This window comes from Sminthopsis crassicaudata, chromosome 3, assembly GCF_048593235.1.
Source record: "Sminthopsis crassicaudata isolate SCR6 chromosome 3, ASM4859323v1, whole genome shotgun sequence".
NCBI lineage: Eukaryota > Metazoa > Chordata > Mammalia > Dasyuromorphia > Dasyuridae > Sminthopsis > Sminthopsis crassicaudata.
Genome location: NC_133619.1, coordinates 582,655,042 through 582,679,802, shown reverse-complemented (window position 1 = coordinate 582,679,802; position 24,761 = coordinate 582,655,042). Strand labels below are relative to the sequence as shown.

Sequence of the window (24,761 nt, the reverse complement as noted above, 5' to 3'; positions counted from 1 at the left end):
ATGAGAATGAGCAGGAGGAAAGTAGGCAGAAGGTTAACATTTCCATACTTATATTATTATTTAACATACTTTACATTACAGGCCAATTGAACTACTCTCCATTCCTCTTTCTTATCTTTTTTCTTTCCTTGTCTTTATTCATTACCATCCTCAAGCCTCAAATGACCTCCCCAATTTAGTTTCCATTATATATGCCTCTTCCTTCAAAATCCAACTCATATTTGACCTACTCGAGCTTTTTTTGATTTCCTCAGGTAAAATTATAATTTTCCAGATTTTCATATGGACCTATCAAAAGTTATATTGCAGTAACATTTCCATAGATATTTAGCTTTTTTTAATTTGTAGTTCTTTCACATTTAGATAGTAAACTCTCTTGAGGTTCTTTATTACATCTACTGATCTATTCATCCATACATACATCTATTCATTCATTGATTTATATTCTTATGTTAGTAGGTAAATAATTATAGATATTGTGGATAAAATTGAATTTACTTGGGATGATAAAGTTGATAAGAGATAATTTGTTTATATAGAATTGTTTTTTTTTCTTAAAAAATTGTCATTATTTTGAATTACCTCTATTCTCCAGTCTAACAAGAATCATTTATTAAGTATATTAATATATATTAATTACTATGTCTGGTCTTAGAGCATTAATTCATAATAGCCATTTCCACATTTTGGAAATGTGATATTTATATTTTCCTTTTAATCTATTTCAGCACATAGACTCATGCTTGGGAGATTTCCTGTATTTAGCAAATGAAATAGAAAAAAAAAGTTACCATCTATTTGTGTCTCTGCAGGACCACCAAATAAAGCAGTGTCCCACTGGGCTCCCATATTTAAAGTGAGCACTTGAGATGAACATAAACACACCTATACACAGGCAAGATGGCCATATACAATGATACCCAGTTTCATCCTTCCTCCTTCTTGTTGCTAGGCATTCCAGGTTTAGAATATTTGCATACATGGATTGGCTTCCCTTTTTGCATAGTGTACCTGATTGCACTGGTAGGAAATATCATCATACTGTTTGTGATTCAAACTGAGAAAAGTCTCCACCAGCCGATGTACTATTTCTTGGCCATGTTGGCCACTATTGATCTGGGTCTGTCAACAGCTACTATCCCTAAAATGCTGGGAATCTTCTGGTTCAACTTGAGGGAGATCATTTTTGGGGCCTGTCTGACACAGATGTTATTCATTCACAACTTTACTGGGATGGAATCAGCTGTACTCCTGGCCATGGCTTATGACCGCTATGTGGCTATCTGCAACCCACTTCGCTATAGCATCATTCTCACTAACAAAGTGGTGGCTGCAATTGGTGTTGGAGTGCTGATGAGACCTCTCCTTACAGTCTTTCCTTTTGTGTTCTTGATCCTGCGTCTGCCTTTCTGTGGGCACAGCATCATTCCTCATACCTACTGTGAACACATGGGCCTGGCCCGTCTGGCTTGTGCAAGCATCAGGATCAACATTATCTATGGTCTGTATGCCATTTCTTACTTGGTATTTGACATTGTAGCCATTGCTATATCTTATGGCCACATCCTACAAGCTGTCTTTCGTCTTCCATCCCTGGATGCTCGTCTCAAGGCTCTGAGTACCTGTGGCTCCCATGTGTGTGTGATCTTGGCTTTTTATTCCCCAGCCCTCTTCTCCTTCATGACCCATCGCTTTGGTCGGAATGTTCCCCGTTACATCCACATCCTCCTGGCTAATCTGTATGTTGTGGTCCCACCAATGCTCAACCCAGTAATCTATGGTGTCAGGACCAAGCAGATCCGGGAACGGGTGCTAAAGATGTTCTCACAAAAATAAGCTGTGGGGCAAGTTATCCTGACTGAATCTTTTTGCTATCCAAGAGATTTTGTTGGGTCATGAATAAAGATATTCATTTGGAATATATTCTTCCTAGAACTCCTTCCCATCGCTTCAGGAGGTTCCATCATCACTGGGTCTCCTAGTTCATGTACATATGCCTTTCTGTGGGAATGTGTTAAGTATAACTTTTTTCTTTTTGTTTTTGCATTTAGCACCTGAGTTTTATGGCTCTCTACTTTGGCTTCAAACTTGGGAATACAACTCGTTCACATACCATTTTTAATATTCATAATAATTATTTAACAATACAATAGCACATACTGAATGTAATAAATGATTTGCTAAGATGACAAAAATTACAGGAGACAATGTAATTTAGATATTAAGATATACTACTCACAAAAAAAGCAATCACAGAAATATAAAAAAGCATTTGTTTTGTACATCTCTTTTTCTACCTTTTGGAGACCACAGTATAATAAGGAGAACTTTAATCTTAGACTCAAAAGAACGAGGTTCAAGTTCTGACTTTCAGTATGTACTGGTTATATATCCCTGGCCTCATTTAACTTAATTCTTCCTCAGTTTCCTCATCTGTAAAATAATAACACTTGTAACACTTACCATTCTTGTTTAATGTGAGGATATTACTTTCTGAAGCTTTAACATGCAATAGAAATATAACCAACAAATCAATAAGAATTTATTAAGTAGGCAGCGGGGATACAAAAGTAATAATAAAACAATCTTCACTGGCAAGGAGGATACTTTTAATAGGGGAGAAAACAAGTATCTATATAAATATATTAAAAAGAAATATAGAGAGAATAAACACAAAAAGTTAAATACTCAGCATACTGCCTGGCACAAAGTTAAGTTTTCTCTAAGTCACTGTTTTTTCTTCCTTCCTTCCTTTCTTCCTTTTCTCCTTTTTCCATTCTCCCTTCCCTTTTTTCCTCCTTCATCCCTTCTTTTTCCCCTCATCTTCTCCCCTTCCTTCCTCTCTTCTCTTCAATCCTTTTCTTCTTTACTCCTTCCATACTTCTTTCCATGATTGCATTACAGGGATTGGTCCTTTATGGTTAAATAAAAAGGGAAAGTGTTAGTGGGAAGAAATAGTGTAAAAAAATTTTGTTTAAAAGAACATTGTGTTCTCTAGCTTTTAATATGACTAGGACGAAGGAAATTTCCTTAAGTTTATATTTATTCTGTGTATTCATCATTTCATATGGCTTGATACCATCCAGTGTTTTCATGTGCTATATTATACCTACTGATTATCCTTTAAATGAACATATACTTCATCCCCAGCTCTTTATGCTATGAATATTGAAAGATTTCAGGAAGAAAGTATATAGAGATTCAAGTTATCTTTCTTTGATCCTGAGAACTCTGATTCTCACATTTTTCCTTTTCTTTTTTCTCCCTTTGTTGTCATTAACAATTGTTTCTTTTCTTTCTCTTTTAGCCTTCAATTGCCATGTAATTATAGCCAATTTGTTTTTATCTCTTACCAAACAGTATTATTTCCATTTATTCTACCACTATTGCTGAATATTTTTTGTTAGAGCACAACAGGGTGGTAATTAAAAAAAAATCTTTGGCTTCCAATGTGCTGTGCCCAAGATCATATGGTTGTATGTGATGAATACTGCTTTGAGTACCAGGAATATTTAAATGAGCTGATTGATGTTTACCAAATAACTTAGTTCCAAATATTGTTGGACGGTATCTGTGATACCTGATCTGCCCATAATATAGGCTAGAAGCTATCTCTAATGTCTAAAAGTTGAGGTTATATTTAATTAATAGAGAAAAAAACAAAAGATTATTCACAAATGATAAGATAATGCCAAGAGACTGTTCTTGATTATGTCTGTTCATTCCAGGGACATATTTCTAGCTTCTTGACCACACTAAGGATAGATATGTCCCTGATTTCATCCTTCTTCTCTTCTATGGATCAGGTCTCCTAATACCAACTTTAATATATCCAATATGGAAAATCATTTTTTATTATTTTATACCCCCTTGTTAACATGGAAATAACAATATAATAGCAGCAACATAAAATTGGTGAGGGAGATAAAAAGTGATATGTAGAAATGTACCAATAGAAATAAAAATAGACTAAAACAGATAGATGTGGTTTTGTACAAAGACTTGTAGATTTAGAGTTATATGACTTGGGATGAAATTATGGCTTTTTTATTACTCATGTAATTTGGATGAGTGATCTTAAATTACTTACCCTCTTTCAATTTCAATTTCTTTATTTGCAAAATGAGACTGTTGGACTAGATAAATAGCTGATCTCTAATGTTCCTTATAACTATATATCTGGAGTCCTATGGAAATGGAAGAGATGGAATAGCTTTTTGAAATATGCAAACAAAAGTTTAAGAGTGGAAAGAAGGAAGGTCAGAAAGGATTCAAGGGGCTCAAAGCCTTATTCATTTTAGAGAGAATGACACTGATTCCAGTCCTTTTCATTGCTTAAGGAGCATTATCACTAATCATAGTTATAGAATGTGATCTCTAGATTACACTCCTGAGATTACCTTGTCCAATCCTTTACAGAAAGGTAAAAAAACTGAGACCCAGATAGGGGAAAGAATTAATTCAGCTTCATGTCCTCTTAGAGGCAATAGAGAGACCAGGACTTGGCCTCCTAACTCATAATGTAGTTGGCTTCTATCAGAGAACAACATTCTACATTTATTCACGTGTCACAATAGTCATTCTGTAAGACTTGAAAATGAAAACAAAATTTTTAAAAAGTCCAATCAACCTACTTACTGCAAATGATAATAGTAACTACTATTTCTAGAGTCTTTTAAGATTTAAAAAGTTGCATCAGGATAATAAACAGGAAGTTGTCCTCAAAGAAAGGAAAACCTGAGTGTCTGACATGCTGAACTTGTGAGAGTCTGGGCCACTCAATTAACCTCTGTTATCTAGGACACTTTCTCATACAATAAAGTGTTGTGAAAGTGCTGAACTGAATTGATAAAGAGGTTTTGTTTTTTTTTTTAATTTCAAAGAGTTACTTCTATCTTCTACCAATAAACTTATAGGTCTGAGCTTTGTTTTCTATACCTTTGAAGTTTACTAATCACTTTCTTCCCTGCTAATTAATGTTACTCTTATAGATAAGAAAATGGATTTGGAGAGAAGTATACTTACTTATCCAGGGTCAACAACTAATATGTGGCAAAACTGAAATTCAGACTCAGGTCAGACTTCAAATCTCAGACTCTTTCACCACCACAGTGCCCATGGACTAAAAATTGTAGAACTTTTCTGAGGTTTATTATCTATTTTTACTTTTTGCCTCTCACTAGAGACTCATCATGTTGCAAAAGTAGTCATAAATTTGTCATGAATGAATAATATGGAATTAAGAAAGCAAAAATGAAATTAAGAACAAACACTAAGAAAAAATTAGATATATGATACATTATATCTTTAAACATAATTTGTCTCTTTTCATAACATTTCTTTCTTTTTTTAAAACTTAATTCCCTCAATGAATGAATGCCTTTGGATCCCAGATTCTCTGACCTCCTTTTGCCTGTTGGAAAATCAAAATGCACACTACCTAGACACTCGGGTTGTCCTTGAGTTGAGGCAAGCCATATTTTTTGGCCTATTTCTAGAAAAGCAACTAAGTTTAAACATGAGAAAGAGTCTAATAGTCAGGCAAGGAAGAGCATTGAAGCTACTTGATACTAGAGTGGTTAGGACTATCAAGAAGAAGCAGAGTGGAAGACAGTTAAGATCATCTTGTATATCATAAATTTAGATCCTGATCAAGAGATCATCTAATCCAACCAATTCATTTTGCTGATAATTTTAAGAAAAATGGATCAATTCAGGTTCTTACCAATGAGAATGCAATATTAGGATTTAGATCAATATGAAAAATTTTAGAAAGAAAAGAAATTAGAATAGGAACACAGAACTGTTAGTCTGGGAGACCTAATAGGAAATAAACACTTAAAGAACCTCAAGTCCAGATTATTGGATTATTCTAAGAAGACTTTAAATTTCTTTCACCCCTTTATCTTTCTTGGAGAATCAAGGGACAGCTCAAAGGAGAATCCAGTTGATCCCACATTTTAATTGCCACAAAAACTTGTGGATTAATTCTAAAGAAGTGTTCTCTGCTTTCTGGCATAACACAGAAGAGATCAGTTGACAAAGAAAAAGCCTGTAAAGTAAGGCAATCTGAGGCTCAAGCTTCAACTAGTCAATATGGATTATTCATCAAACTGAGAAACAGGGTCTAAGGACTCTTGTAGCAATTCTTTGCCCAAATCAAAGTAGTTGGTGTTAAGATTTCAAAATGAGAAAGTCAGGTACCTGTATTCAAAGGACTCAAAACCTTATTAGAAAAAAAATGTTTGCAGGTAGAGAAGTTAAATGTAGATCAACTCAGTATAGTTTTTAAAGGTTTATACTAGAGTTCTTTGCTTACAAACTTTGAGATAAAAATCAACACTATTATTTCCGTTACTGAGAATAAAAGATATGAGCTAATTTACAGGATCAGACATTGAGTTGGAAGGTATCTTAAAATCTATCTAGTTCAATCTCTTCCTTTTATAGATGAAGAGCTATGGAGTAGAGAAGTCAACTTTCTCATGGTCACTCAGTTAGAAAGTATAAGGCAGCATATGATTTCAAATTCATTTCCCTCTCTATTGTGCCATGTAGTTCTATTTAGATGAATTGAATAAATATTTTGATAAGATAGAAGACTAAAATTATACTGATCCAATTAACATAGTTAAAGAATGAAGCTTTGATTTTTTTTTCTCTAAGGAAACTGTGGGCATCTTCCTTTTCAATATGGCTAAAGACTGAGGCTTTGAAGTTATTTCTTTAAGGAAAGTGTAGGAATCCTCATTGTCATGTTTGTGACTTTGATCACATAAACTTGATGGAATGTGGGAACCTTTGTTTAGATGCTCATTGAGGATAGTTATTAAATTATTTCATTTGGAGATTTCTGACTGATCAATCAAAACCTTAGTGGGAGGTTGGATCTGATTTATAAAGGGAAGAGATCAATACAAAATAATGAGTTAAATAAATTCCAGCAGAAACTAGAGCCTAAAGGGTGGATGTGTGCCCTGAGGACTAATGTCTTCATATCCAGACAGTTCCTAAGGATTATGTTCCCAAAATGGTGCCATGTAGAGGTAGCAACAAAAATGATAAAGGAAATCTTGGAAGGAACAAATTAGTACTTTTTTTTGATCTATCTACTGTTAAATGAGAAGAGTTAATTAGTCACTAATATGTTGTTATCAGAATTAATCAGTTATTTCCTATAATTTGATAGTCAATTCTTACCAATTGATTGGTTTTATGTAGTATTGATACTAGAACAAGGAAGAGAATCCATCCACAAATTTATGTCCAAAGGAAATTTGTTGAAGGTAATCTTCATAGTGGAGCAGGTCATAGGGGTTAAAATGGGGATCAAAGAAGACTTTCAGATCAACATAATTGACATAATTGTCAGATCAGATTGTGGCATACTAGTTAACTAAAATCACTTTTCAGCTTCTCTTGCTTGTCTCTCCAATATATTTGGATAATTAAACCATTGGTATAGCAAAATATTCACATATGTGTTGTTTCCTCAAATAGAGTGTGAGGTTGGTGAGAATAGGGACTTGTTATAACATTTTTCATGTTATATCCCTGGAAATTGGCACACAGTAAAAACTTTAAAAATGCTTTTTCATTCCTTCATTCATTATCCATTTATTCATTTCTGATATGTGTTAATGATATTTCCCCACTTTTTTCTTGTGTCCCATGGTTTCTAATTTAATAATTGATAAAAAGCATTATCTCATCACTACACACCTGTCAGATCGGCTAAGATGACAGGAACAAATAATGATGAATGTTGGAGGGGCTGTGGGAAAACTGGGACACTAATATATTGTTGGTGGAGTTGTGAAAGAATACAACCATTCTGGAGAGCAATCTGGAACTATGCCCAAAAAGTTATCAAACTGTGCATACCCTTTGATCCAGCAGTGCTACTACTGGGCTTATATGCCAAAGAAATACTAAAGAGCGGAAAGGGACCTGTATGTGCCAAAATGTTTATGACAGCTCTTTTCGTAGTGTCTCGAAACTGGAAGATGAATGGATGTCCATCAATTGGAGAATGGTTGGGTAAATTATGGTATATGAAGGATGTGGAATATTATTGCTCTGTAAGAAATGACCAGCAGGATAAATTCAGAAAGGCTTGGAGAGACTTACATGAACTGATGCTGAGTGAAATGAGCAGAACCAGAAGATCACTATACACTTCAACAATGATACTGTATGAAGATGTGTTCTGATGGAAGTGGATATCTTCAACATAAAGAAGATCCAACTCACTTCCAGCTGATCAATGATGCACAGAAACAACTACACCCAGAGAAGGAACACTGGGAAGTGAATGTAAAATATTAGCACTACTGTCTATCTACCCAGGTTACTTATACCTTTGGAATCCAATACTTAATGTGCAACAAGAAAATTGAATTTACACACATATATTATATCTAGGTTATACTGTAACACATATAAAATGTATGAAATTGCCTGTCATCTGGGGGAGGGAGTGGAGGGAGGGAGAGGGAAATCTGGAAAAATGAATATAAGGGATAATGTTATAAAAAATTACTCATGCATATATACTGTCAAAAAATGTATAATTATAAAATTAATTTAAAAAGCATTATCTCCTTCCCTTTAACTTCCAATATTTCTACACTTTGAGCAAAACAGACAAAATGTTCTTTATTTTGCAATATAGTTGTTTTTTATAAAAGAATCAGAAGACACATACCATGTCTTTGTTTTATTTTCTGTAAACTAACCATTCTAGTCTTCATCAATTGTTCTTTACATGTTATGGTTTCTAGTCTGCTCATATTGTGCTAATCACCTTCTTTTTGAATGTCCATCAGTTTTGAACATAAAATGCCCGTGAGTGTATGGAGGACTGCAGGTTTTTTTGTGACCAGAGCAGAAGGCAATGAAACTATTATTTCATATAATGAAACTTGATGGTAGCATAAAGCGAGTTAATTTTGGTCATCTACTATTAAAAGTGAGAAATATAGATGGGGACCATGATCTGGTTACATCCTAACACTGACAATAAACATGGAAAAATAAGTTCTAATAGGTAGTGACACATTTTGACATTATGAAGATTGAACATGGGGAGCATAAATTGGTAAAGGCCTAGGACTGGTGAATGTGATATAATTAATAATGAGGAAAGAAACAAGAAGACAAGGAACCTTGAACCACGAATCCATCAGAGAAAAAAGTTCTGAGAATCCTAAAAACTGATGTATGCATAAAATGATAATAATATTATACGAGGGAATAGCAATTTAAGGTTATTAAAGTTCTTTAAGTATCTTGTTTAATTTCTACAGTGATCCCAAAAGGAAATGATAGTTATGATTAATAGCTAAAATTTTCATGGCACTTAAAGGTTGACCATTTTCTTTCAATCCATTTTCTTTTTTGAGCCTGGCAACAACCTTAGGAAAGAAATATTATTACCTTCCTCAAATAAATAAGGAACTGGAAGCACAGTATTTAAGAGATTTCCTTCAGGGTTATTTTTCTGGTGTCTGAGAAAGAATTCAAATCTGAATCTGCTTGACTATAAGCCTAGTACTCTACTTACTATGTACCTCAGTGCCTTTCATGGCATATAATTCTGTTAGAACTGAGATAATTTAGTTCAAAGCCCTCATTTTGCAAGAAACATTGGGCCCTCAAAAGACTTTTCAAATTGTAATATAAACACTAGACATCAGAGCTGGTATTTGGGTTCTTGTTCTTTGATATCAAATCTAGTATTCTTTCCACTGAATCATATTGTTTTGTTCCATGTAATTCAAGATTTTTTGGTAGGTGATGTAGCCAGTGAGAGGTTTCATGGTAGACTGGTGGGAAGAGAGAGAGATCCCTTGCCCAACCTGCTATTTACATCTCTTTGGCTAAAGACATATCAGTGGCAACACAGATCGATATTTTTTTTGAGTTTTAAGACTGTCACCCAGACAAGAAGACAATTAGCTAGTATTTTTATTTTTAAAGTATTATTAAAATTATCAAGTATTTTCTCTGCCTTACATTCTTCTTTCCCTCTGAAAAGGAAAAAAAAATAACTCTTTTAACAAATATACATATATAAACACACACGCATATATATATAGTCAAGTAAAATATATTCTCATATCAAGAAATCTGAAAACATATTACTGGTGTACATATATTAATATTTTAATTTATTATATGTGGCATATGTAAATATGTGATTACAGTAGATTTCATTAATGTGTAATGTGCTTATATTTTTTATGATTGGTATAATGTATGCATGTATATATGTATATATGTATATATATATATATATATATATATATATATATGTATGTATATGTATGTGTAAAGGTCCGGTCGAATCTAAGTTATCCTTCCAGCCTGCCATCCCAACTCTGTCCCAGACTAGACTAACTCCTTGCCCTCCTGCCCTCCTCTTATATCCTAGCAGAGATTGTAGTGAGAACTCAATGGGGCTTGTGAGAAAATACTTCAATCAATGAACTTTCTCTTTTTAAAGGTTGTGTAAACTCCTTTTCAGAACTCCTTTTAAAGGTGTAAACTCCTTTAAATATGTAAACTCCTCCTCAGAAGTTCTAAGGTGTAAACTCCCTCTAAAGGCCAGAACTAAAGGTGTGAATTCTGAGCTAGAGAATTGCCCAGACAACCTGAGTTCTCACTTTGTAATCCTAACATGTATGCATGTAAATTTGCATGCACACATATAGGTACATGCATTTAAGTGGAGAAAGAGAGCTATTGATGGTTTAGATTTATTCCCTTGGAAATTCCCCATACATATCTGTTGACCAATTTTATATTGGATAATGACTTTTTTTTTGTATCACTCCTTTATATACTCTATCTTGGTTATCACAGAAATTTGCTAGAAATATTTCCCCCCTTTTTCCACCAATCATAAATTAGTGCTTTTGAAGACATTGATTTTGTTGGGGGGAAAACTTTAAAATTTTATTTTATTAAAATTATTCATTTTATCCCTTACCTATTTTATCCCTTCTCTATTATATATACCTATATATCCTCAATCAGACTAGATATCTAAAGTAGAGGACGAACAGTAGAAAATGTCCACACTCAGTCTGATTTGAATCAACTAAGACTGAGTATCTTCCTGACATCATAGTCTCCATGCTAAAGGGATTCTTTTACACAATCTCCATACATTATAAATATATTTTCTGAATTAATAAGGATGTAGTTTCCTGGTTATTCTATATTACAGACCAGAGAAACCCAACGGGAGGAAAAGTGTTGCATAAAATTGCTTAAAATAAAGTCCAAAGGATTGCAAAAGAAAACAGAAAGAGAGCGAGTCAGTTGCCAAAACGATTTTCAGTAGAAAAAGCAGATGTATTTATATACAGAGAGAGAAAAAGAGATAGAGAAAGAGAGAGAGAGGGAGGGAGGGAGGGAGGGAGGGAGGGAAAGGGAGAGGGAGAGGGTGAGAGAGAAGGAGAGAGATGGATAGATTTCAATATAACAGGTTTCTTTTGCAATCCTTTGGATTTTATTTTAAGCAATTAAAATATTGATTTTGCAAAATATTGAAGACCTTTGGTGGTATGGTGAAGTCTATAGACTTCACCATACCACCAAAGGTCTTCATCACACATACACATACATATGCATCCTTGATTTAGGCCACCTCCCTCATTTTATAGATGAGCATCATGAGGCCTAGAGATGAGAAAGACTTGACTAATTACTGGGTCAGAACTAAAATTTGAATCTTCATTCTCAGAATTTAATGCTCTTTAGGTACAGAAAGGAGCAGTAAAGGCTCTTTGAGTGAGAGGCAGAGGACAAGAGGTAAATTTTGCACTCTAAAGTCCTGAAAATTTCCTTTACTGTAAAAGACAAAATCTCCTTAGAGTGTTTGAGGGGTTTTAGCAAGAAGATAGAAAAAAAGTCATAATGGCTCACCTCATATATCCAATAAGTTGTCAAATTTCTCACTTCTCCTTTTATTTTGCACTTATATAGACCTTATTGGTCTTCTTCACACATATTATTTTCTCTTATCATCTTGATTTTGAATGAGCTGTATCTTATGCTTCAAATGTACTTCCTTCTTTCTTCTATCTCTTGTATTTTGAAGTTTCCTTCAAAGTTCAGTTTAAATGTCATCTCCTTCTTTTACATGAGGCTTTTGCTGTTCTTATCAGCTTCCAGTATTTTCTCATTCCTAACTCAAAATTCTCTTAAATATGATTTCTATGTTTATATGTGAATTTTAGTGTAGTTTTAAAAAATGATTATAAGTTCCTTGAAGAACCTATTTTTATAATTATTTTTTTACATCCTTAGAGCCTGGTATAGAGTTTGGTATAAAATTTTAATAAATACTTATTGTTAAATTGATCCATCAAGCACTTTGAAATCAATGAATAACCTATATAACAAAAGTGCTGTGTTGTACAATGATTATTACATCCATGTCAAAAACACTATTAATTAGATGATAGTTTAGGTAACATTGAATCTAATGCATGTTTGAGCTGTTCATCTGCTTCCAATGGCAATACACCATGAATTAGATCAAGTTGCTTTAGGTTGGCTTGAGACCAATCAGAAAACAGGAAGACAAGTATAAAATAAACCAGATTCTGCTTCCTGACTTTTCCTTCTTATAACAACTAAGGGCCTTCAGGGAGGAGAAAGAGAAGGAGAATGATGTAAAAGAGTAGGATCAGTGAAGAAGAAGAAAAAGGAAAAAGAAGTAGAAAAGGTGGAGAATATTATAGAAGAGGAAAAGAACAAAAAGGATGGCTGAAAAGAAATGAAGAGGAAAAAGAAGTAAATTAAAAAGAAGAAAGGGAGATAAATATAGTAGGATGAGGAAATAGATATATGCAATTGTTAAGTGATGAGAAATGGGCTTTGAGAGATTTTAGATAACTAGATAAGTAGAGGATTAGAGGCCACTTCTCATTATGAGAGAAGAAAAAGAGGAGGAAGAAAAAAATTGGTAAATAGATATCAAGAGAGTTAAAGCTGATCTTTTATAAACCATAGGTAGATAGATGACTGTCACTACTGGTAAACTTGGGAGGCATATTTTTAAAAGGAATGTTTGTGAATATTCACTGTCTCAGGAAGTAGAGGATTTGTGAACAAAGTTATCTTAGGAACTAAATAAAATGTGTGATCTTGAGCAATTCCTTTGGCCAAAAGGCAGCAGCTATTATAAAGAAATAGAAAGGCTTCATTGTAAGGTCAGGTGAAATTAATTTTCCTTATTGATATGTTGTTAGACTACCAGATAATATATTGTTATATTTCTAATTTAACTATATTTTAATTTTAAAAATTTACTCATGTCTCACACACTTCATGTACAAAAGTTATATATGAACTAGATTATAGAGCAATAATAATAACAATAAAATTTTCTCTTGTGCTCAGTATTATGCTAAACACTTTGCAAATATCATCTAATTTGATTCTCACAACAATCCTGTATAGTAGGTAAAACCACTATATTCATTTTACAAATGAAGAAACTAAGGCAAACAAAGGTTGGCTGATTTGCCCAAGGTCATAAAACTGTCAAATGTCTGAGGCTATCTTTAACAACCTTGGGCCTTTCTAACCCTAGATTTGTCATTCTGTCAAATGTGCCACCAACTATTAATGAAAAGATTTGGAAATGGTCAAATGAAGGTCTCAGTAAAATAGAAATTAATTGTTCTTCTCTACCTGGGATGAAGTTTCTGATGAATTTCCTCAGGGTTCAAAGTTTGGACATGGTCTATTAATCTTTGTATCAGTGATTTCTATGCTTATCAAAGTTGCAGGTGGAACAAAGCTTAGAGGAATAAATAGCCTCATGAAACATAGATTCATAGGCCCCCCAAAATAATTGGCAGACTAGAAAATTAGGTCAAATGGAACAAGATTAGTATTAATTGGGTTTAATTAAAATTCTTCCAGGTAAGTTTTTAAAAAATCAACTTCAGCAGGATAAGAGGAAAGAGGCATGATTAGATAGCAATTTGTCTAATAAAGATTTGAGGATTAAAGTGAACTGCAAACTCAGTTTGATTTTACAGTGCACTGATTAGTAGAGGATGCTAGATGGCACAGTGGATAGAGAACAAGGCCTGAATCAGGAAGAGCAGAGTTCAAATTTGACCTCAGATACTTACAGCTGTATAATTCTGGTCAAGATACCTAACTCTGTTTGCCTCTCTTTCTTTATTGGTTAAATGAGTTAGAGAAGGATTGGCAACCATTCCAGTGTCTTTGCCAAGAAAACCCCAAATGAAGGAGAGAAGAGACAGACAATACTGAAAATGACTAAATGATATTCAGGATTGAAGAAGTGATGGTTCTGCTAAACTCTGTTCCCCCCCCCCAAAAAAAAAATATCAGTGTTTTAAGTCTAGCTCTAGGTGTGGTAATTTTTAGTTAGATCACATGCAGTCTGGAGAGGGTTCGGAGAAAGATGACTTCATATGAAAATCAGCTGAAAGAATTTAGGGATATTTAGAATGGAGAAGAGAAAAAAGGGAGGAGCATGATAACTGTTTTCAGGAATTTGAAGAGTTATATACAAGTTATATTATTCTTTACTTCAAGACTTCTGATTTTCCTTTTAATTCATATTTAGTGATTCTATGAATAAGAAAAGAAAAGTGAGGGAGAAAGAGAGAGAGAGAAAGGGTAAAAGGGGGTATGAAGTAGATAATCTGGAGGGAGAAGTATTAGGTGAGAGAAAAGATAAAATAGAGGAAGAGAAGGAAATAGAAAAAGAAAAGACCTAGGTTCTATCACTTTAATAGGTTTGATTCCTCTCCAATAGATATTTTCACAGAGCCTCATTAAAGCTTATACACTCTCCAGGCTGTCAATCATTTTATTATTCATATTATTAATTGTGCACATATTTGACATCCTGAACTAGACAGTAAAGGGGATTTAAAGTTCTTTCCACCCCACTATATTTTATTTTCGTATACTTTCTACTTTGAAAGTCAGATTTCTGTGTTTTAAGGATAATTTTCCCCTATATTAATCTAGATCATTAACTTTCCTAACCATAGACTGAAATCTAATGTAGACATCAGATATTCCTCTAGGTTCTTAACAGATGGATTCTTGTTATTGTATATACATTGAATTCTATAGTGATAATTAGTCAAAATGGAAAGAAGTTAGGTAGTGGGGGTGATTCAATAAAGCTGATTCTTAGCACTTGAAATACATGGTAAATACATGGTAGGTGAATCCTCCCTCTTCCATGTAGGTTAAGGGTAGCATACCAGAAGTAGCACACCAGATCTTTCCTAGCATCTGGTCCTTTCCAAGAATCAACCTACAATAATTCTATGATTCCTGGTAGGACAAGACCTCTACTGCCCATACAAATATACCCATACTATCTTTACTGAAGAGTTCAAAAGAAAAAAAAATAATATGTCTTTCATAGAACCTCTTTTCATTCCTAGTGAGCAAATTATTTGCAATGACAAATTCTATCTATTGCTTCATATGTCTGTGTAATTACTACCAATTGGTGATTGTAGCAATATGGAAGCTAAGGAGTTAAGGTGAATGACAAGAAAAATTCAGATCCTTGAGGTTATAGCCATGGAAGTGGAAAGAGTGATACTTTCAACAGCTATAGAAGCTCTTCTCCCTTGTGGATAAATTGAGGGAATTCCTGTGCCTCTGTGTCCAAATTTTATTTTAAAAGTCTCATAACTGTGTGATTATGACCTCAAGTCTAACCACTCCCTGGAGAGTTTACCATATGTGACCAGACCACTGGGGTTAGCAAGTCTAGAATAAGCTCTGCTTCTTTAGGTGAGGGAGGACAAGATGAGCTCATATGAATGTTGAGTGGGAATATAGTGCTCAGTCTTTGAGAGAGGATCTGGGACCTCAGCTGAAGTCAGTGAGTTTGCTCCAAGGGGAAGGGTGCGGAATAGTAGAGAGCCCATGTAGACGTAGGATAATGATTAGTAATGTTACTTTTGCATCTATGTTGCTCACACTTTCTATATGTGTGATCTACCTTTTCAGTATCAGTGCTCTCATCTGTAAAATGGTAATAATGATAATATCTTTAACATCTACAACAATAGGTTTGTTGGGAGCACCTTCAATGGTGAACTGGAATCAATTCTTCTGTTGACAAGCTCTTAAGTTAAACATTTGGAGTATAGTGAAATTACTTCAAGACAAGCTAGGAGCCCTATCAAGGCAAATTAAATCTATTCAGGCAGGCAATTACAAGCACACAATAGTTATAATAAAGAATAATGTGACCGGATCAGAGCACAGAAATAATTTACAGAGTTTTGGTTCTAGATAACTCTGTTCAGCAAACTGAGTTCTGTGCATTCTAAGTCTGAGCTCCTTTCTCTACAATATTCCCCGAGTCTCTTTCGTTTCAAGTTTCAATTTGCTTAGTTCTAGGCTTAGATTCCCTGCCCAAGACTCCTGAAAAATATCTTTCTCTCCTGTATCACCATTACTATGTAATTTACTTTATCTCCTCCCTCCCCCCTCTTTTCTGCCTTCCACTCCTTAATGACTGAGGCATTTCACTGACATTTGTTTCACCCAAAGAAGTCAAAGCAACTAGCTTTATTTGTACATTAAAAATGTGGAGAAATATAAGATCATGATTTTTCAATTCTTAGCTGACATTTGTGCCAAAGATAATAAAAATGATGGTGATAGCAATAGTGATATTACTGATGAAATTCACCTGAAATATGCCTACTCATATAACAAGATCTTAAAATAATTAAAATATCTTTTCATTCAAATGTTTTAAATTTATGTACTTAATAGTTATCAAAAGTGATGAAGCAGATCTTCAAATGTTTGAAGATAAAGTATGGCTTCTATATTGTGATAGAAATAGGATGGGCTAGAGCTCTAGCATAACATACATTTTAGAAATGCATTACTGACATGTTCACTTATTTTACTTTATTATATTTTTGGTTTCACAATTGCTAGATTGGAGGGACTTATATAGTTAAATTATGAAAAGATATGGAGGAAAAATCCAAACTGAGTATATGATATACTTATTCGGTTATAAGGAAAGGCTTTTATTTTGGAAGAGAAAAGTGAATTAGTGAATAGTAATCATGGTTGAAAAAAATTCAGCACCTCCATTTTACAAAAGAGCAAAAACAGTGAATATGATTTAAAAAGATGAAGCCATCTTTTTAAAGCCACACAGTAAGTTTATATTAAATTTAGGCTGAGAATGTAGATACCCTGTCTTCCATTTTTTTCCACTAAACCAAACTGCCCTTCCTGTATTCATGGGCATTAACATAATAAATGATGCACCAAGAAGGGAGCTCAAACTCAAACAAAAATGGTGCTCAATAGCTTACACAGAATAAGGGAAACAGACTTATTTAGAGAATGAAGACCAAGCAATGGTAGTTAAGAAAGGAGATACAACTGTAAGAAGAAATTCAATTTAATTAAAAAGTTAAGTGGTTAATTTATGCCTGGTATTTATTAAAACACTAGGGATATGATGGAAACAAACACAAGAAGTTTACTCTCAGCTAGGAGGAGGGTGAGGGGTGATTATATATACTGAAGAACAACATATATTTATAGAAAAATAATTTATCAAATTAAAAAGAGGGTTAATAATTACTAGATAGATAGAAGGCAAATCAAGAAAGGCCAAAATAAACTAAGCATTTTATAAGGCAGAGTAAAAGAAGGAATATATTCTCAGGATGAGAAAGTATGTTTTGATCTCAAGGTATGTTCTTCTACACTGATATTTTTTGAAAACTCTCTGATCCTTTGTAGTGTCTATGAGTCTTGGATCTGAATAGTTGTCTTAGAGCAATTGTTAAGGAGACCTTCCTCAGTTACAGATATAGTCTCTGCTCATTTTCTTTTCCTCTTTTTTTTCAGTAGATCTAATATATCAAGCCAATATATAGACACCCCCTTCCATGTTTGCTCCAGAATTTTGCCTTGCATGCTCAACAATATTCTCCTCTTAGTCCCCTTGGTGGGGACTTCCTGAAAATAGTAAACTAGATTGTTTTTTCCTCCTTTGATAAGTGATACAATAACTTGGTTGATTCTCTTGGGCATAGGTATGTGATCCTGACCAGAGTATATTTTATATTTGCAAAAGCAGTATTATATATGTCAATGTCTTTGGTTCTTTTACCTGTTACCAAGTGAACAATCATTTATATTATTTGTGTAGGACAACTATACTTGCCCTCTGTGTTTATGTGTGTAACATGAAGAATTGAAATAAATAACAAGCTTCCAGCTTTTTTTCTAAAGATAAAAATCTACTTATTAAAAATTCAAATGAATTAAAAATAAATTTATAAACAAAGAGATGTTACATGACAATTTAATATAGTGGATAGAGCTCTGCATTTTAAGTCAGAAAAATTTTCTTTCAAATGCTTCTGCAGATTCTTACTAGCTGTGTAGCTCTAGGAAAATCACATAACTTTTTAGTTTTAAGGTAATTATACATATAATGAGGCTAATAATATCTGTAATGTTAACTTTGTAACAGTGTTCAAAGGCATACATAAGACAAACATACTTTGAAGACATTAAAACATCATTTAAGTTGTAGGTTTTCCCCCTAGGGCTATTATGATATTCATTCTAAATTGAGAGCCATAGCATCAAGAATGAGCAAGAAAATGGTCTTATTCTATTATGTCTTGGATAAAAACTATTTGTATTAATATGTTTAGTTTGGATCATTACATTTTAAAAAGGACACTGACAACCAGTAGTTCTCAAAAGAGAATGAATAGGGTGATGAAACAACATGGATATCATAAGGATCATCTGAAGAAAATTTGAGATTCAATTTTGTTTGCTGGCTAGAGAATTGACTCCAAAATTAGGAAAAACTAAGTTATTGTCCAATCTCTGACACATATAGACTGTTTGAATCTCGAAAAGTCATTTAATGTCTTAGTGTCCCAGGGAAATTTTTAAAACCATAAGTCACATAGAGTGGCAACTGGCATGGATAGAGTGATTGAATGATACTTAGCAACAGTTTAAAAAGAGAATATAAAATTCAGAGCAAGATTAAAGGACATATAAAACAAATATGCTTTCCTTCCATATTCTTATGTATCAAAAACTTGAAAAACCCTTTGCTTATAACCATAAAATGTTAAAGTTAAAAGGGACTTCAGAAGCCACTGGATCCAACTTTCACCTAAGAAAAGAATATTTTCTAGATTCTATCTAACCTTTGCTAGTAGTTAGGTGATGTAGTAGATAGAGAACTGGGTCCATAATTAGGAAGAACAGAGTTAAAATATGGCTTCAGACACTAGCTGCATGATCTTGGACAAGTCATTTTAATCACTGTTTGCCTCAGTTCCATCAAGTGTGAAATGGGAATAATAATAGCATCTACCTTGAAAAGTTGTTGTAGGAATCAAATAATTTTTGTAATGTGCTTAGCATAATGCCTAGCACATAAGTGCTATATAAATGCTTATTGTCTCTTCTCCATTTAAATACTTCTAGTGAAAAGGGGTTCAGAAATTCTGATGAAGGGCACTCCATTCCACAGAATCAGATAATTCAGATTCAAAATTAGAAGTGACCTCAGACGATAGATAGATCAGTTTCTGATGAAAAGAGAAACCACTCTTTTCTGCAGTAGCCTTTCCCAATTTTAGATACTTCTAGTGATTAGGAAGTAGTTCACTATAACACACCTGAATGTGCATTTTTGTCAACCACCTCACTGGGAGTACAAACATAGGTAAAAATGAAAATCTTTGAACTCAAGGAGCTTATATTTTAGTTGGAGAAGGCAGCACAGAAAAGGGACCTAGAAGGGGGCGAGTTGAATAGAAATGAAGGAACACAGGGTAGAGATATTGTAGAAAAATGCAGTCTGGAGACACATAAATGCTAATATGGCCTTAAACTTTAAAATAAAGTTTATGGAGCAAACCAACTAATAAAAGTAAGAGTTTCCAGAAGAAGGGAATACTTGGAAAGTACAAAGATCACTTGTACTCAACTGGTTAACATTTATCAATTGCTTATTTATAGGACAGATAGATCATAGAAATGTTTCGATTGTAGAATAGAAGACTCAGGAGTATGTGTAAATTGTCTTAGATATGTGGGGAAAGTATCTTGTGAAAGAGGATAAAGATTATTGTGTTTACTTCTAGACAAAAGGACAGCACCCTATAAGCAGGAGTTAATGGAAAGGAAACTTCGGTTTAGGATTTGGAATAATTTCTGACAATTACAGCTATGCAAAGAGAGAATGAACTGTCTTCTGAGATTAAGAGCTTCTGATTCCCGAATTTAGATAAGTGAAAGCTTGATGACCATAAGTTGAGAGTATAGTAGATAGAGATTCCCTTCAAATACAGGTTAAACTGGAAGATGCTCAAGCTCTGAACTTTTATGACTTTAATCTTCTCCCACATTATAGAAGGCTTGTATTGTGTAAAAACAGAAAGGACCATTCACTGAGTTGGGAAAGATATTCAAGGAAGGATTTGTGATAGCATTTGTCACAATCATCATATCTGTGTCAATAGAAGTAGCTGTTATAGTCCCCAGATTCTCTTTAAATGAGTTGAGTGGACAAAAGTCATCAATGCTTGGCAAATATTGGGCATCTATTACACCAAGATTTCTTTACCTGGGGATTAAAAGACTTAAAAGATCTGATTGATATAATATAATTATCTTTCTTTGGACAATCCTATGTGTTTTACTTTATGTATTTAAAAAAAAAAGATTATTCTGAAAATAGATCTCACCAAACTGCCCAAAGAATTCATGATACAAAAATCATAATGATTCTTCCATTAAACCATGACCAAAATTTCCTCTGTGACCCTGAGATTTCCCCTTGTCTTCTGGCTACCTCTAGAAGTATTCTTTTGAGATAGATGACTTGGGATTTCACTAATCTCCAAATGGAATTGATTAGGTGCAGAGTGGATCATACCTTCCCTTTTCTTCATGTCAAGATTGTGAAAAATTGTGGTGCATCCATCATCTGCCATGACCCTTGGTCAGGATGTCATCTTCCAATGAAACGAGTTCTATTCCTGCATTTTTCCTGCTGCTGGGCATCCCAGGGCTAGAAGTTTACCACATTTGGATTGCTTTCCCTTTTTTTATTGTGTATCTGACTGCAGTTGTGGGCAACATCACCATTATGCTTGTGATCAAGACAGAACAGAGCCTTCACCAGCCAATGTTTTATTTCTTGGCTCTTCTATCTTTTATTGATCTAGGACTATCCACATCTACTATCCCTAAGATGCTGGGCATCTTTTGGTTCAACCTCAGGGAAATCAGCTTTGAAGGATGTCTCATCCAAATGTTTTTCATTCACACCTACACTGGAATGGAATCAGTGGTATTGTTAGCCATGGCTATTGATCGTTTTGTGGCTATCTGTTACCCACTGAGATATACAACGATCCTCACTAACAAGGTGGTGGCCATCATGGCTTCAGTGGTGGTTGGGAGGCCAGTTCTTCTTGTCATTCCTTTCTCTCCACTCCTTAAGAGGTTGCCATACTGTGGACATTATATCATCCCACATACCTACTGTGAGCATATGGGCATTGCTCGCCTGGCCTGTGCTAGCATCAGAGTAAACATAATTTATGGCTTATTCACCATTGCTGCCCTCATCTTTGACTTAATCGTCATTGCCCTTTCCTATGTCCAGATACTCCGAGCTGTCTTCCGCCTCCCCTCCCGGGATGCACGACTGAAGGCCCTAAGTACCTGTGGCTCCCATGTCTGTGTCATCCTAGCCTTCTATACACCTGCATTTTTCTCCTTCATGACCCATCGATTTGGTCGTAATGTTCCCCGCTACATCCACATCCTCCTGGCCAATCTCTATGTGGTCATCCCACCAGCCCTTAATCCTGTCATTTATGGAGTCAGGACTAAACAGATCCGGGAGCGGGTGCTACGGGTATTTGTTCAGAATGAATAATAACAATTCTGAGAATGAGGGAGATTTAGTGGAATCATTCCTCAGAATGATAGCAGCTCACTTTATGAAACATGTTTTTCAAAAATATAATAGACCAAAAACTCAGCATTAGAAGACAAATTAAGTGAGTTGTTCCTCTCTTACTATACTCCTCCATTATTTCAATGATTCATCTTCTGTACCTTTCTCTTCTGTGTCTTCCTATTTATGCCCATTTTGCTTGATACTTCCATTGTGTAAGAAAAAGTCCTCATTTTTAATATTAATCAAGAGTATCACTAAATCTTTCAATGGATCCAGGAATAATTGGCTTCCTCTCTTATGGTTAAATTTCTAGTTTGAGGCAAAAATATTTCTTCTGTTACTAGAGATTAACGCATCTCTGGGATGGACAAAAATTGCTCTAATTATTGTTAACACCACTTTAAGGACTTTGGGAGTGAAAGAATCTCAAAAATATAAATTTGTCCCATGATGACCTCTTCCCCTCTTCAGCAAAAAAAAAAAACTAATATATTCTTAGTATAATTGTCACAAATGTACCAAATTGGGTAGGTAATATATTTCACACAATGATTTGGTATCATTCTGCTAGACCTGGCTTAAGAAACTAGTCTCAGAGTTACCTGAAGCCTGGTTGTTAGTTCTATCAAAACTATCTACCCTCATGTCTAGAACATAACTATTTCCTTGGTGCCATCTTTATAGATGTGAGAAAACTGAATTCTCTTCCTACTTTTGCCCTTCAAGTTATAGTATTTTAAACCTAAAACATTTCAATAAGCACTTTTGAACATGAATGAAGAATGATTATTTCCATGTTTTCCTTTTTATTATTAGAACTATTTTAAGTATTAGACACTGACTTCTGGCAAGGCCTCTGGTTCAACTCCAGTTTCAGGATTAGACTCACCCTAAAATCTAGTTATTTTCTATTATATCCATGACCACATTAAAATCATCAGTTTTGCATTTAAGGTTCTAAATCCCAGCTTTTTAAACTGTGGGTTGAAATTCCATATAAAGTCTCCTAACTAAATGTGGAGGTTGTGAAATTATGATTTATTATCAGTCAATTTTTGACTTGTATACCTATATTATATACCTGTATGTTAAGGATTGCATAAAGTTTCTTGGGCAAATAGGAGTCATGAGTGGAAAAAGTTTAAGAAACTCTGGTTGAAACTACCATAATCCTTCATGATTTTGAATTTTCTCGTATTTTTCACTCTCAACTCCTATCAAAGATCTCTACATTCTTGCATTTCTATTTGCTACTGTTCACACATAGCAATCCATCTCTTATCTCTGTGTTTTTGACTGTTTATTTTTTTTAACCATAAACCTGAAATGTTTTCTCTCTCTTTCATATCTTGACAACCTTGGTATCTTTTAATACTTAGTTTAAAGGCCACCATTTCTAACAGACCTTTTCAAATCCCAACATCACTTGAGCTTTCCCTTAAATTGTTAACTTCATTCTACTTTGTATTTGGCATTTATCAATTTGTTTATGTATATGTTGCCGCCTCCATTTATATGTAAGCATCTTAAGGGCAAACTTGTTTTTGTCCTTCTTTGTCTCCCCAAAATTTATCAGAATGTCTGGTACATACTAAGTCCTTAATAAAAAGTACCTGACTATTATTAATTATTACTACTATAGCTATTATTAATACTATTACAATTAATAATGATAATATTTTTACTGTGACAATAGAAAATAGAAAACATCTAGAAGTGTAAATTGAGTAGATTATCCTTTATCAGTCATCAACATATACAGTGGGCATACTATGTGTATACATTAATTATAGAATGACTAGAATCAGAGGCAAAGATAGATTTGCTACTTTCTATAAATCCATTAATGTACAAGCTAAACAAGACACACACCAATTCATTCATGACATTTTACTGAAATTTTAAACATGCATTGTTTTTCTTTTCTCAAAAAGAAAATAGTTCTCCCCTTCCTATGTATCTATGAGATTCTTCTCACTGGTTGTCCCTGAATGTGCTCGACAGAACAGATGTCAAATGTATGAAAGCATTTTCAATTAAAGTCTCTTTACAAAGACACCCATACAATAAATGATACAGTGATCACAATTGAATCTCAAAATATCTGTTGTAAAATATTCCTTGCTTGCATTTAATAAGACTCTACATAACTACATTAGCAAGCTGCCAAAGTTATAAAATAAAAATGGAGAACATTCATTCATTTGAACTGAAAAAAATGTACACACGCACACACACAAATACACACACACATGGATAAATGAATGTATCTCTGTGCATATATATATATATATATATATGTATATATGGGAATGTGGCAGTTAAGAATTATATATTAAACTATATTTATGCATATATACATTGTGTACATATATATGTATATAGTCATCTATTTGGCACATAAGGATTATACACAAGCATATAAAATATTTAAATATACATACAGGAGATATATACACACATATATAATATAAAACCCTTATTAAATGCTAGATGACTATATAGGCATAAACACATACATGCACACATATATGTATTTAAATTTCTAATGCAGGAACATTCCCCTAGTTTTATTTCAAAAGCTGCATATATGCATAATTGTGTACACCATATACACAATGCATGTATATCTGTGTTTGTATGTATGTATATATATGTATTTTAGTTACAATCCAGCAATATTTTCTTACGTTTGTTTCATAAGCTATATATAAACATATATACATACTCATGTACA

The 24,761-nt window shown here is 33.8% G+C and overlaps 2 protein-coding genes across 2 annotated transcripts; both read left to right on the top strand.

Moving 5' to 3' along the window:
* Positions 1-900: 900 nt before the first annotated feature.
* LOC141559893 (olfactory receptor 52E2-like) lies at positions 901-1,836 on the top strand. The gene has a single exon (XM_074297548.1). It carries the CDS (start codon positions 901-903, stop codon positions 1,834-1,836), a length of 936 nt encoding a protein of 311 aa, XP_074153649.1.
* Positions 1,837-21,061: 19,225 nt separating this feature from the next.
* Positions 21,062-22,000, top strand: LOC141559892 (olfactory receptor 52E4-like). The gene has a single exon (XM_074297547.1). The coding sequence runs from the start codon at positions 21,062-21,064 to the stop codon at positions 21,998-22,000; it is 939 nt and encodes a 312-aa protein (XP_074153648.1).
* Positions 22,001-24,761: the final 2,761 nt, after the last annotated feature.

Bases quoted from the DNA above. Each gene is read 5' to 3' on its own strand.
- LOC141559893 (XM_074297548.1), top strand. From the start codon at position 901: ATGGCCATATACAATGATACCCAGTTTCATCCTTCCTCCTTCTTGTTG.
- LOC141559892 (XM_074297547.1), top strand. From the start codon at position 21,062: ATGTCATCTTCCAATGAAACGAGTTCTATTCCTGCATTTTTCCTGCTG.